Below are 14,415 nucleotides of genomic sequence, written 5' to 3'. Positions count from 1 at the left end.
ATTGCAAGACTAGATGGGATAGCACATTCTATATGATTGAGAGATTTTTGAAATTGAAAAACTGCACTCCAAATGCTCTATGTGCAGTACTGTCAACTGAAGCTGTGTCTGACGATGACTGGAAAACACTTGAATTGCTATGTGAAACTTTGCGACCAGTTGAAATGATTCTGAAGGCTATAACCTCAGAAGATACAGACTTACTTAAAGCAGTCTTCAATAGAATTTTTGCTTGCTAAGCTTGATACAGCAGAAAACCCATTTGCTTTAAAGTTTCACCAAAGCCTTCAGCGTTACAAAGCAAGAGGAAATTGCCAAACTGTGGCTTTGCTGAGCTATCTACACAACCCCAAAAAAGTTTAGGAAAGAAGATTCAGGTTCAAGAACTTTTGATTTCTCAAGTAAGCAAGTTTTGAAAAAGCATGCTGAAGAGATTTATCAGAGATTATTTGCAAAACATTCCGAAGGAGTCTTAGCGTTGAATGAAGAAACTGAAAATAAACGAACTGTTTGTTTAGAAGAAAACAAAGACTCGTCTAGTTCCGATGTTGGAGATACGCTCATGCGAGAGTATGATAGTGTAATAAAGAGATTAACTGAAGAGCCTTCAAAATATCCGAGTGAATTGGAAATCAGCAAAGAATTTAAGGCAACTAGCAGTAGAAGTGAAAAGCTGGAGAAAGTTTATAGAGCACTGCTGACCATTAAACCAACAAGTGTCCAATCTGAGAGAGTGTTTTCGATCACTGGTCTCTTTAACACAAAAATAAGGTCAAGTCTATTAGGAAAAATGCTTAATATACTGTGTTTTTTAAAGGATCATTTTCAGAAAAAAGCTGAGCAATAAATAGTAAAGTAATTTCCCCAAGCTGTTTTTTTTCACATTATTTTTATTTATTTATTATTATTATTATAGGGCTTATTATTTTTTTTGTTTACTATACGAGAAGATAGTTTTTATTCAAAGGATTTGAATACAATTTGTAATTTTGTATAATCTCATGCTGGTTACTTTTTTGGAGCATTTTAATTTTTTTGAGTGCCCATGGGTCTGCTACTTAAGGATGTGTCATTGCAGTAATAGTATACTGTTGAAGAAGGAGACAGCAGTCTCCGAAAACTTCAGGTTTTATCGCTTTTAATCCGGTTTATTTTAGATAATTTTATTGCTTCGGTTTATTTTTAACGTTTTATCGTAATTTATTGTAATATTTCCGATAGTGTATCACATTATTTTTATAGTAAAATTTTTTTTTTTTTTTTTTATTCCTTGGCTGGTGTTTGTCTTTAATTATTGCAGTAAGGTTGTTAATGACAACAATGACAGTATGCTACTTCAAAGGATCTTGAAAAGTTAAGCAGATAGGCTGAGAAGTGGCAACTAAAGTTTAACATTGACAAATGCAAAGTACTCCATATGGGTAGCAGTTAACCCATGTGAAATGTACCAACTGTGTGATACTACAGTTAGGGAGGTGGAGAATTAAAAAGACCTAGTGGTAATTGTGCAGTCAGATATGAAGTTCTCTGAGCAGTGCAGACGGGCTGCCAGAGCAGCACCTCTGTAGCCAGGTGGGCAGGAGCAGCAGCGCGTAGCACACACTTCTTGATTAGACCAGGGTTCGAGCTCATGACCACCAATTACGGAGGATGTGGAAAGTCAGGGAATGACCATTGCATATCCCCGGAGCAATATGGCCTTAGTTGCTAATGCTCCTAAAAACCAAATAACAATAACAAGCTCCTAAAAACCAAATAACAACAACAACAGCTGCCAGAGCAGGTCATGTAATTTTGTCAATGATATATAGAAATTTTGCTAGCAGAGACAAGGAGGTGATTATCCCTTTGTATAAGGCAATGGTGAGGCCACACCTTGAGTACTGCATACAGGCTGGAGACCTCATTTTAGGAAGGATGTAGAGTTGCTAGAACAAGTACAGAGAAAGGCAACAAGATTGGTGAGAGAAACAAAGGGGTGCACTTAGAAAGAAAGGCTTAAGTAGTAGTAGTAGCGGCATGTGATGCAAGAAAGCAAGTGTATGAGCTTATGCAACATCAGCCAAAAAAAAAAAAAAATCACACCATTCCCTCCAAATGCCTGTCCAGTTCCCCCTTAAATTTATTCAGCCTATCAACTTCCACAATGACAGATGGAAATTTGTTCCAGCAATTAACCACCCGCTGGCTAAAGGCAAATTTCTGCACATCTATTCTACATCTGTCTTTTCTTAATTTGAATTTATGCCCCCTTAGGTTTGTAATCTGAACAAGTGGAAGGATCCCATCAGAATTCAGCGTGCTCAACCCATTCAAGGCCTTATATACCTCAATCAGATCACCGTGCAGGTGCCTAGTCTCCAGCCGCTGCAATTTGCAGAACTTAAGCCTCTCTTGGTAAGAGGATCCCTTCATTCCCCTCACCAATCTTGTTGCCCTTCTCTGTACACGCTCAAGTAAATCTACATCCTTCCTAAAATGAGGCCTCCAGACCTGTACGCAAGGCGTGGCCTGACCATTGCCTTATACAGAGGGACAATCACCTCCTTCTCCCTGCTAGCAAAATTCCTATATATCATTGACAAAATCCCATGACCTGCCCTGGCAGCCTGTCTGCATTGCTCAGAAAACTTCATATCTGACTACTCCCAGGTCTTTTTCATTTTCTACCACCTTAAGTGTAGTACCACACAGTTGGTACGTTTCTCTGGGGTTACTTCTACCCATATGCAGTACTTTGCATTTGTCAAGGTTAAACTTCGGTTGCCACTTCTTAGCCCATCTGCCCAAATTATCTAGATCCTGTTGCAGTAGCACACTGCCATTACTGTCATTAACAACCCTGCCAACCTTTGTATCATCTGCAAACTTCGACATTAAGCCTGATATACCTTCATCAATATCATTGATAAATATACAAAACAACAGTGGACCTAACACCGAACCCTGTGGGACACCACTAATAACATTAGTCCACGAAGAGCAGCACCCATTGATTACCACCCTCTGTCTTCTCCCACTTAACCATCCTTTTATCCATTGTAGCAACTTACCCTTAACACCATTCTGCTCCAATTTGTACAATTGTCTTCCATGTGCAACAGTGTCAAAAGCTTTCCTGAAATCCAAATATATGATATCAAAATTATTTTTTGCATCCAGTTCCTTTGTAACCACATCATAATATCCTATCAAATTTGTCAGACAAGACTTTCCCTTAACAAACTCATGCTGTGTCTGAATTATTGCTGCAGTCTTGTCTAGATGATCCTGCAATGCATCTTTAACCAAATTAAGTTCTGCCAGTTGTAGCATCTGGAGACTAGGCACCTGTGAGGTGATCTGATCGAGGTGTATAAGGCCTTGAATGGTTTGAGCAGGCTCAATGCTGACAGGATACTTCCGCTTGCTCAGATTAAGAACCTGAGGGGCATAGATTCAAATCGAGGAAAGACAGTTGTAGAATAGATGTGCGGAAGTTTGCCTTTAGCCAGTGGGTAGTTAATTGCAGGAAAAGACTTCCATCTGTTATTGTGGAAGTCAATAGCTTAAATAAATTTAAGGCTGAACTAGACAAACATTTGGAGTGACTGGATGGGTGAAATGGGAAGGGTTTTTTTTTTTTTTTTTTTTTTTTTTTTTGGATGATGCTGTATAAGTTTGCTTTCTTGCATCATATGCCTCAACTAATGGCAATGCTAAGTTCCAGTTCATTTCCAGGACCAATTTGTCTATTTTTCTTAAAATATGAAATTTAGTTTCTTTTTTAAAATGTTACCAAATTTATTTCTTATTTCCCAATTTTAGTCATCCCTATTTTCTGGAGATGGTTGAAATTATTTAGTTGAACTTTCTCTACAATCGCACTGCTTTAAAGAAAGTCTTCCATGTTTCAAGTTCAGTTATAGAATTAGGTTAACCAAGAAAATGAATCTCATAGAATTGGAAAGAATTTCTTTGACAGCTCCATTAGCTACAGTATAAAAAGCATTGACTATTTATATTTTATAGGATCCAAATTTTTGCCATAAAACAATACTGCACTTAACCTTGTGAAATTAAGCTTTAGTGAAAGAGGAAGGGCATGTCACACATCTCAATAGATTCTCCCATTTTGTTTTTGTAAGCTGTGGGCCCAGTAAATTATGTGGATCAAGTTTGGACAGAAAACCTGTGATGGGCCTTGAATGGGTTGAGCACGCTGAATTCTGATGGGATCCTTCCACTTGTTCAGAATACGAATCTAAGGGGGCATAAATTCAAATTAAGAAAAGACAGATGTGGAATAGATGTGTGGAAATTTGCCTTTAGCCATTGGGTGGTTAATTTCTGGAACAAACTTCCATCTGTCGTTGTGGAAGTTGATAGGTTAAATAAATTTAAGGAGGAACTGGACAGGCATTTGGAGGGAATGGTGTGTTTTTTTTTTTTTTTGCAGATGCTGTATAAGCTCATACACTTGCTTTCTTGCATCACATGCCACTACTACTACTATGCAGAAGCTGTTTTTATCATGTACACTGAAAGTACAGAATTCATAGGATACCTGAGCAATGAGACGCTGCCACTCCTTTTGCTACTGGAAGCACCCACCGCTTGGCAGGTATATAGGTACACTGCATTCACGTAGACAGTAATTTGATGTGATGTATGGATAAATGTTGTGTGTTAACCGGCTTTGAAGGAGGGATGATAGTGAGTGCCTGACGCATGGGTCACTCTATCGCAGAGGTAGTACAGAAATTGCACTATCCCCGTTTGACAGTATCAAGAGTGTATCGGGAAAATGCCATTTCCAGAATAACATCTCATCATGGATGGTGCTGTGGGTGGAGAAAGGTGGTGGATGAACGTGGCCGTCGGTGTCTGTCTCGCATTATTTCAGCCAACTGGAGAGCAACAGTGGTACAAATCACTACAGACTTCAAGGGAGGTTCCAGAAACATCTCCACCAAGACCATTAGGTGATCATTAGCTGCAATAGGTTATGGGAGCCACCGACCCACCAGAGTCGCATTGCTAACACCACGACACAGGACTCTATGCCTCAACTGGTCGAAAGAACATTGGCACTGGATGTTGGATGATTGGAATCAGGTCTCCTGGTCCGATGATTGATGTTTCCAGTTATTTCGAGTGGAAAGGAGAGTGCATATCAGGTGGAAACCGCATGATGCTATGCACCCGTCATGTCAGCAAGGAACTGTTTAGGCAGGTGGATGATTGGTAGTGGTTTGTTTGTTTGTTTGTTTGTTATTTGGTTTTTAGCAACTAGGGCCATATTGCTCCAGGATATGCGGAGGTTATTCCCTGACCTTTCCGCATCCTCCGTATTTGGTGGTGACAGGCTCGAACCCCGGTCTAATCAAGAAGCGTGTGCTACGCACTGCTGCTCCTTCTCACCTGGCTACGGAGGCGCCTATTGGTAGTGGTCTGCGGCATGTTCAACTGGCACACATTGGGATCTCTGGTATGTCTAGATCAATGGTCTTCAAACTTTCAATATCTACAGAACCCTTTTCTCTAAATATTATTTCTGTGGAATCCTACTCAGTTAATGCATGTTTTTAGGTACATAAATGACTTAATTTTTAGAATCATAATATGTACTTTATCGAAACATTTATCATTATTATAATGGTGAGGAGAAGTAGAAAGGGAAAATATAATTATAAAAAAAAATGAAAATTATAATTTTTGCGAAACTTCAGAAAATGTCTTGTGGAACCCAGTTTGAATATCACTGATCTAGATGCATTTCTGAACGGTTCAGGTTACATGTCCATCCTTGCAGATGATCTGCATCTGTTCGTGGTCATTGTGCACCCATAGTACAATGGACTCTTTCAACAGGACAATGCGCCTCTCCACAGAGCCTTCGTGACTAGAACATGTTTCAAAGGGCATTCCTTCTGCAGATTTTACCACCATGGAATAGCCCCCCCTGTTCACCGAACATGAATCCTGCAGAGCATCTTTGGGATGCTGTGGAAAGGTCCATTTGAGCTTTGGATCCTCCACCCAGGAATGTGACAAAATTATGGACAGCGGTGCAGCAAGCATGGATGGAAATACCCGTGGAATGCTTTCGTGAACTAGTGGACTCAATACCTCACCATGTGACTGCCCCTACCCAGAAAAAAGGTGGGCCTACCCGTTACTAGATAGGTATCCTACGATTTCTGTCTACTCAGTGTACACAGCAGTGTCACCAACAACAATGTAGACTTTTATGTTATAGGGAAATTCTGAGTCTGACCATAATAACTGCAAAGAAGCAATCACAAATCTAGCAATTGTGGAGTAATTCACACTTGAGTTTGCAATCAAGCGCATGCAAAGTTAAGTTAAGATGTGGATGAGAAGGTCTGTGGCTAATTTCCACATACCAAATAGACATTGTAACAGCTACAAGCATCTGCCATTTCAATGATCCTGTCTAGGTGCACTTTTCTCTAATATCCTGACAAGTTCTGCAAATAAAATCATCTTAAATAGTATTAGTATTAGTAACGGCCGCTTGGTGCAAGAAAGCCTATGGCTTATGCTGCACCAGCCAAAAAAAAAAAAAAAAAATCCGAACAAAACAATGATAAAAACAAAAAAAAAAAAAAATAAATAAATAAATAAATAACTAAATAATAATAATTAATAAATAAAAAAAAATAAAATAAAAAATAAATAAAAAGGAAATTAAACCTATCATCCTATGTGCTTCCCTTACCCGAAAGTACTATCCAGATGCCCTTTGAATTTCCCCAAACTGTCGGCCTCTACCACCCATGAAGGCAACTTATTCCAGTAATTTATAACTCGCTGGCTAAAATAGAACTTCCTGCAATCCAATCTAAACATTTCCCCCCGTAACTTGAATTTATGTCCCCTAGTTCTAGCATCATGTATAATCTTGAAAATTTTGTCCTCATTCATTTTACTGATGCCTCTCAGAGCCTTAAACACCTCAATCAAATCTCCTCTAAGGTGTCTAGTTTCCAAACTCTGCAACCCACATATTCGAAGTCTTTCTTCATAAGGCCGTCCTTTTGCCGATCTCACCAGGCGAGTTACCCTTCTTTGCACCCTTTCAAGAAGCTCGATGTCTTTCTTCAGGTGCGGTCTCCATACTTGAACACAGTATTCCAAGTGTGGTCTAACATAAGCCTTATATAATGGGATTATCACGTCCCTATCTCTACTTGCAAAAGTTCGATAGATCATCGATAGGACACCATGGGCCTTCCTTGCAACCTGTTTACAATGCTCAGAGAATAGCAATAAGATAATTCTTTTTCAAGGTATATTCATCCGAAATGTTTTGATTTATACTTCTGTTTTATGCATTTTGATTTATACTTCTGTTTTATGCATTTTGATTTATATATTTACACATTTATATATATATTTTTAATTTATATATCAATTTTTTTCAAAAATTGTGTGAAAGCTGAATTGCTAACTTTGTTGAAAGGGATATTGCCGCTTACTGTCTCCTCAGGTAATTGGCTTGAATAAAAGTGACTAATCTGGCATCTTTCCTTGCTTTTTATTTTTTTGGTCATATTGCGGGATATTGTTTTTACCTGTTGGTTGATCTGAATTTTTTACCCCTGCATTGAATGTTCTTTTCACAAACAACACAAGAGATAATATTATCATTCATAGTAAAATCTTTTCATGAGTGGAAATTCATGATATTGTGAGTTTAGTAATAGATATTTGATTTTTAGCATTTTGAACAACAGTTCCATCTGTTCATTCTGTGAAATTGTTATTGCAAAACTGAACTGTTATGATATGCATACAAAGAATGCACTTTCATCCAAAGTCACTGGTGGCATAAGAATTAAAGCAAACCACTGTTGACATGTTTTTCTATACTGATTAAATCAGAGTCATAAAAGCCAGAGAAATAAAGGAAAATTTATCATCCCTCCACACTGGTTCTCCCCTCCCCCAACAGATCTCATCTGTTAGCTGCTTCATGGCAACCAACATGCTTGGAGTATACCAGAGACTTTTAAAATGTTAAATACCTCTTGACCAGTTAAATTCTCAACCACATTGTCACATATAACCAAACATCTGACACTCCTTCACTTCAGAAATTCCTCCATTAAAAATCTATCACTGTTTCATTGGACAACTAACAGACTTCTGTGTTTAGTTCTTATTTCTTGATATCTTCTCATTCTTTACTTTTAAATATTTTCATGCAAGCAATTTTATTTCCTGTGTAAATAGACACAACTGTAGGATGAGAAGGGAAGGAGAGGTTTTAAGATTTAGTATTTTCTTGATTCAGTAAATCTATTCTGCAACATAGTGTTATGTTTTAGTATCAAGGATCCTGTATAACATGTTTTTCTGTTACCTCAATTGGAGAATTTCCATTTTTATTGTATTACAATAAAAATTTCAATGGCTGAAACATCAAATTCTATAGAATTTGATGTTTCAGCCATTGAAATGGCTGAAACATCAAATGTGAGTTTAGTAACTCACATTTGATGTTTTAATAAATTGACTATTATTGAAATCCTTTCAGCCAATGAAGACAATGGCTGAAATCCTTTGCACTTAACTGTTCATAACAATCTGCTGATCTTGTCTAGATGGTAGTGGAATGTGATAAGCTATAAGTTAACCTTCCACCTGTCAGCTGATATCCGTTCTCACATAGGATACACCATGGTGTATCTTTTTGATAGATGAAAAGGGTGTTCTGTGAAGATCCTTTTCATTTCACAGATCTGTCATCCACTTCCTGCTTCTTCCAAGGAAAAAAAATTCATATGGAGAGGAGTTGCAGTGTATGAAGAGGATTGTTCATCTTATAGCATTGTTGTAGAATGGTGTGGATGGATCAAGAGAGAGATACAATAATGTTCACTAAATACTATTTTTATTTTTTTATGATTTAAATATATGTTTATTTCAGAACCATTCAGTCACGATGCAAAAATTCTAGGTAATCCAAAACCTTCTGCCACAAGGAAGAATGCGAAGAACGTGGAGGAACTGGTAAGGGTAGGCTGCCTGTAACAATTTGTAAATTAGTTACGAGGTCCATTTGAATATTGGCTTTATGGAAAACTTCATACAACATCACATGCATAATTCTCCCTGATGGTTTCCCCAATTATTGTCACCTTTCCAAAAGGTGCAAAGGAAGATTTGCGTACAGAAACTTTTGATAATGTGCAGCAGTATCTAGAATGACTTCTTTTCCTGACTGGTGACTGTTTAGAGCTGGATTCACCAGTTCCTTTGAAGAAAAAGGTGGCAGAAATATGTTTCTGGCAAGTGGATATATAATAAAGAACTAAAAATTATACCTGGTTTCAACCTTCTGTCACCATGGATATTATGATGTGGTTACAAAGGAACTGGATGCAAAAAATAATTTTGATATCATATATTTGGATTTCAGGAAAGCTTTTGACACTGTTGCGCATGGAAGACTATTGTACAAATTGGAGCAGAATGGTATTAAGGGTAAGTTGCTACAATGGATAAAAGGATGGTTAAGTGCGAGAAGACAGAGGGTGGTAAGCAATGGGTGCTGCTCTTCTTGGACTAATGTTATTAGTGTAGTCCCACAGGGTTCGGTGTTGGGTCCATTGTTGTTTTGTATATTTATCAATGATATTGATGAAGGTATATCAGGCTTAGTGTCGAAGTTTGCAGATGATACAAAGGTTGGTAGGGTTGTTAATGACAGTAATGGCAGTGTGCTACTGCAACAGGATCTAAATAATTTGGGCAGATGGGCTCAGAAGTGGCAACTGAAGTTTAACCTTGACAAATGCAAAGTACTGCATATGGGTAGAAGTAACCCCAGAGAAACGTACCAACTGTGTGGTACTACACTTAAGGTGGTAGAAAATGAAAAAGACCTGGGAGTAATTTTGCAGTCAGATATGAAGTTTTCTGAGCAATGCAGACAGGCTGCCAGGGCAGGTCATGGGGTTTTGTCAATGATATATAGGAATTTTGCTAGCAGGGAAAAGGAGGTGATTATCCCTCTGTATAAGGCAATGGTCAGGCCACGCCTTGAGTACTGCATACAAGTCTGGAGGCCTCAGTTTAGGAAAGATGTAGATTTACTTGAGCGTGTACAGAGAAGGGCAACAAGATTGGTGAGGGGAATGAAGGGATCCTCTTATCAAGAGAGGCTTAAGTTCTGCAAATTGCAGCGGCTGGAGACTAGGCACCTGCGCGGTGATCTGATTGAGGTGTATAAGGCTTTGAATGGGTTCAGCACGCTGAATTCTGATGGGATCCTTCCACTTGTTCAGATTACGAACCTAAGGGAGCATAAATTCAAATTAAGAAAGGACAGATGTAGAATAGATGTGTGGAAATTTGCCTTTAGCCAGCGGGTGGTTAATTGCTGAAACAAACTTCCATCTGTCGTTGTGGAAGTTGATAGGTTGAATAAATTTAAGGAGGAACTGGACACGCATTTGGAGGGAATGGTGTGATTTTTTTTTTTTTTTTTTTGGCTGATGCTGCATAAGCTCATACATTTGCTTTCTTGCTTCACATGCCACTACTATTACTACTATCAAAGGTTCTAGGTAAATATGGATCTCTATTGGACTGCACTTATATATGTGGTTGTGGGATTATGCAGTATTTTTTAAACATCCTACTATGAACAGATTTCAGTCAAGCCTACCATATACATTCTAATATTAATGTTCCGTCAAGTCATATCCCAGTAATATAATTTTTTTTTAACTAAATACTGTTAAACAGTTGGATTCCACTGGATGTAACATTGAATTACCAGAATTCCATTTATTGCTTCAGTTGTGTACTTTTTTTTTTTTTTTTTTCTGATGCAGCAAAAGCTTAGTTTCTTTGTACCATGTGGCTCATACCACTATTAAATTTTATTTTTAATATATTTCAATATATTTATTTCAGAACCATTCAGTTACTACAAGATATCTGTGAATGCATATACTTGGAAAAATGAAGGAGAACCTAGTAGATCTCTAGAATTCCATACAGATGTACAAGGTATGAATGAAAAATAATAAATTTTTTTACTGTATATCTGGATAATTCTCACTCTATTAGTATTAAATATATTTTTATTGGCACTGGTTTTTGAGCATCACATAGTATCTTGAATATTATTCAAGAATTATAATCTCCCAATTAGAAAGACTTTGGAAAGCTTGTATAATTTTTGAGATCTGAGGACTGAAGAGTCATTAGATCTCAAATGGTATTCAGTCCACTGCAGTAGGCTGAATTCACTCTCATGCTCCTTAAATCAGTTTTGTACAAATCTGACCTTGTGGCATGGCACATTATCCTAGAAGAATCCATCATTCATAGATGGATACACTGCAACCATGAAGGGGTGCACCCGGTTGGAAGCAATTTCCAGATAACCAATAATTTGTGGCATTCAATGTTTCTCTTTGGTATCAAGGGGGTCCAGTATGCGCCACGAAAACACTCCTTGCATCATTACGCTGCTACCACCAGCCTGCATTATTGACTCAAATGCTGCTTTTGCAATATTCTGGTCCTCCCATCAGTTGAAATAAGAACGAGGATTCTTCAGACCATGCAACATTTTTTTCAAATCCTCTACTGTCCAGTGTCTGTTCCTGATTCCACCGTAACAGTACTTTCTTGTTTTTCGCTGAGAGGAATAGAACCTGGTTCAGTCGTCAATTGCAGTATTCCATCCATGACAAGGTGCTGCAAGTTCTGCACTCTGAAATGCTTCTTTGGTTGCCATTGTTATACCAAGTTTGTATTTGACTGACTATAGCTTTTCTGTTACCCTGCACAAGTCTTGTCAGCTGCCATTAGCTGGATGTTATTTTGTTTGGAGCAATCTCAGTACCTGAGACACAGTCATACATGAAAATCTCAGAATGATTGCAGTTTTTGAGATACTCATACTGGTGTTTGGCACTAACTACTGTGCTATGTTCAGAGCCATTTAAATATTTTGTCTTGGCCATTCTTGCACTGCATCACACACATACAGTATCCCTATATTGCACAGTTACTGACAAAGTGCTCCATTTTGTGAGAAGGGTAAGTATGCCTAATAAAGTGACCACTCGTTGTATGAAAGTCATTTAAAAAAATAAATTTCTGTTTATGCTCTGTATGGCCACTACAGCTGGAGGAGTTAACAGCTTTATCGTAACTGTTTTATTGTAACAGATAAACCAATGCAACAGCTAACAATGATCTGTGCACATTTTTTATGGCAGTGTATCATCTAGAGTTTGTAATATGTATGCTGGTAGCCATATATATTTTACCTTGATTTAGTGCATTAAGGCCATAGCTGCCAATGTGCCATTAAAAACCAAATCATCATCATCATATATTATCCTAGAGCCACAGCCAATTGTGCCGTTTTGATAATAATTGTGAAAATGAAATTTTTATATATGTATGGAAAGTTCAAAAAGATAGTATTCTTATATGAAAAAAAATTATTTCCTTTGCACTACTTTAAAACCTGCATTTACCATCTAAAACATTTTTTAAAAATGACTTTTGCGTACATTTGATACGCTTTGTTTTGATTGAATTGAAGAAATCTTTAGTCGTATTTTATTGAATGATAATTTTTTATTATTATTGTTATTAGGTGCAGCAAATATGAAGAGTTGCTAACATAATTTGATTTATATATTAATCTGTACTTGCCATTGAACTAATTCAGTAACAAACAGTTTTATAGTCTAAATTGTTTACTATATATAACAAAGTTCTTGAATTAAATTGTATGTTGTGAAATAAATACAACTAATATTTGTTATGTGAAATTTTTTTGATTTGTTGATTTCTTTCCCCTCCTCAGGTCCCAGTGCACCATACATTGTTAATTTGACTTGCCAATCTTTGGATAGTTTATTCCTGCAATGGGAACGACCACAGATCTTCTATAACAAAATTGACTATTATTTTGTTTATTATCGTTCTGAGAAGGCATGGGAGTTTGAAGAATTAGCAATGGCAACTTCACGTGAGAGGACCCAAGACCATGCAGTATGTTTTTTTAGCCTCCATAGCTAAGTAGTATTAAGAATGTATTTATTGATTGCAGTAAATTTTAAAAAAAAAATTCCATTGTATATAGATTAGTTGACTGTTTGATGTAACTGTCTATTTTCCCATCACACATACCAGCACTTTGGAGGAGATGGTTGAAATCATAAGTTGAAGGAGAACATGGGGGAGGAACATTAGTTGAGTTCCTCTCTTTTCTCTGCTGTGATTGAGTAAATATTTTAAATAGATATGAAATGGGTAGGGAGTGATGTGAGGTGATCTAATTGAGGTGTATAAGGCCTTAAATGGATTGAGCAAGCTCAATGCTAATGAGATTCTTCCTCTTGCTCAGATTATTATTTGAAAAGACAATTGTAAAATAGATGTGCAGAAATTCACCTTTAGCCAGCAGGTGTTTGATAGTTGGAACAAACTTCCATCTAGTAATAGTAATCGTGGCATGTAATGCAAGAAAGCAAGCATATGAGTTTCAGCAATTAACCACCCGCTGGCTAAAGGCAAATTTCCACACATCTGTTCTACAGCTCTCTTTCCTCAATTTGAATTTATGCCCCCTTAGGTTCGTAATCTGAACAAGTGGAAGAATCCCATCAGAATTCAGCGTGCTCGACTCATTCAAGGCCTTATACACCTCAGTCAGATCACCTTGCAGGTGCCTAGTCTCCAGCCGCTGCAATTTGCAGAACTTAAGCCTTTCTTGGTAAGAGGACTCCTTTGTTCCCCTCACCAATATTGTTGCCCTTCTCTGTACATGCTCAAGCAAATCTACATCCTTCCTAAAATGAGGCCTCCAGACCTGTACGCAGTACTCAAGGCGTGGCCTGACCATTGCTTTATACAGAGGAACAATCACCTCCTTTTCCCTGCTAGCAAAATTCTTGTATATCATTGACAAAATCCCATGACCTGCTCTGGCAGCCTGTCTGCATTGCTCAGAAAACTTCATATCTGACTGCACAATTACTCCCAGGTCTTTTTCATTTTATACCATCCTAAGCGTAGTACCCCACAGTTGGTACATTCCTCTGGGGTTATTTCTGCCTATATGCAGTACTTTGCATTTGTCAATGTTAAACTTCAGTTGCCACTTCTCAGCCCATCTTCCCAAATTTTCTAGATCCTGTTGCAGTAGCACACTACCATTACTGTCATTAACAACCCTGCCAACCTTTGTATCATCTGCAAACTTCGACATTAAGCCTGATATACCTTCATCAATATCATTGATAAATATACAAAACAACAGTGGACCTCACACTGAACCCTGTGGGACACCACTAATAACATTAGTCCACGAAGAGCAGCACCCATTGATTACCACCCTCTGTCTTCTCCCACTTAACCATCCTTTTA

The 14,415-nt window shown here is 37.7% G+C and overlaps 1 protein-coding gene across 1 annotated transcript in view; it reads left to right on the top strand.

The window, feature by feature from the left end:
* The window catches only part of LOC150090130 (putative receptor-type tyrosine-protein phosphatase mosPTP-1), a 529,269-nt gene that overhangs the window by 307,316 nt on the left and 207,538 nt on the right, over window positions 1-14,415 (top strand). The window contains exons 8-9 of the mRNA XM_090390174.1: window positions 10,933-11,028; window positions 12,851-13,038. Coding sequence (XP_090246300.1) covers window positions 10,933-11,028; window positions 12,851-13,038 — 284 coding nt within the window. The remainder of the gene's footprint in view (window positions 1-10,932; window positions 11,029-12,850; window positions 13,039-14,415) is intronic.

This window comes from Mastigoproctus giganteus, chromosome 2 (genome assembly GCF_048544385.1).
Source record: "Mastigoproctus giganteus isolate SK-2022 chromosome 2, ASM4854438v1, whole genome shotgun sequence".
Lineage (NCBI taxonomy): Eukaryota > Metazoa > Arthropoda > Arachnida > Uropygi > Thelyphonidae > Mastigoproctus > Mastigoproctus giganteus.
Note: the sequence above shows the minus strand (reverse complement) of the source record. Positions and strands in the feature narration are given on the sequence as shown.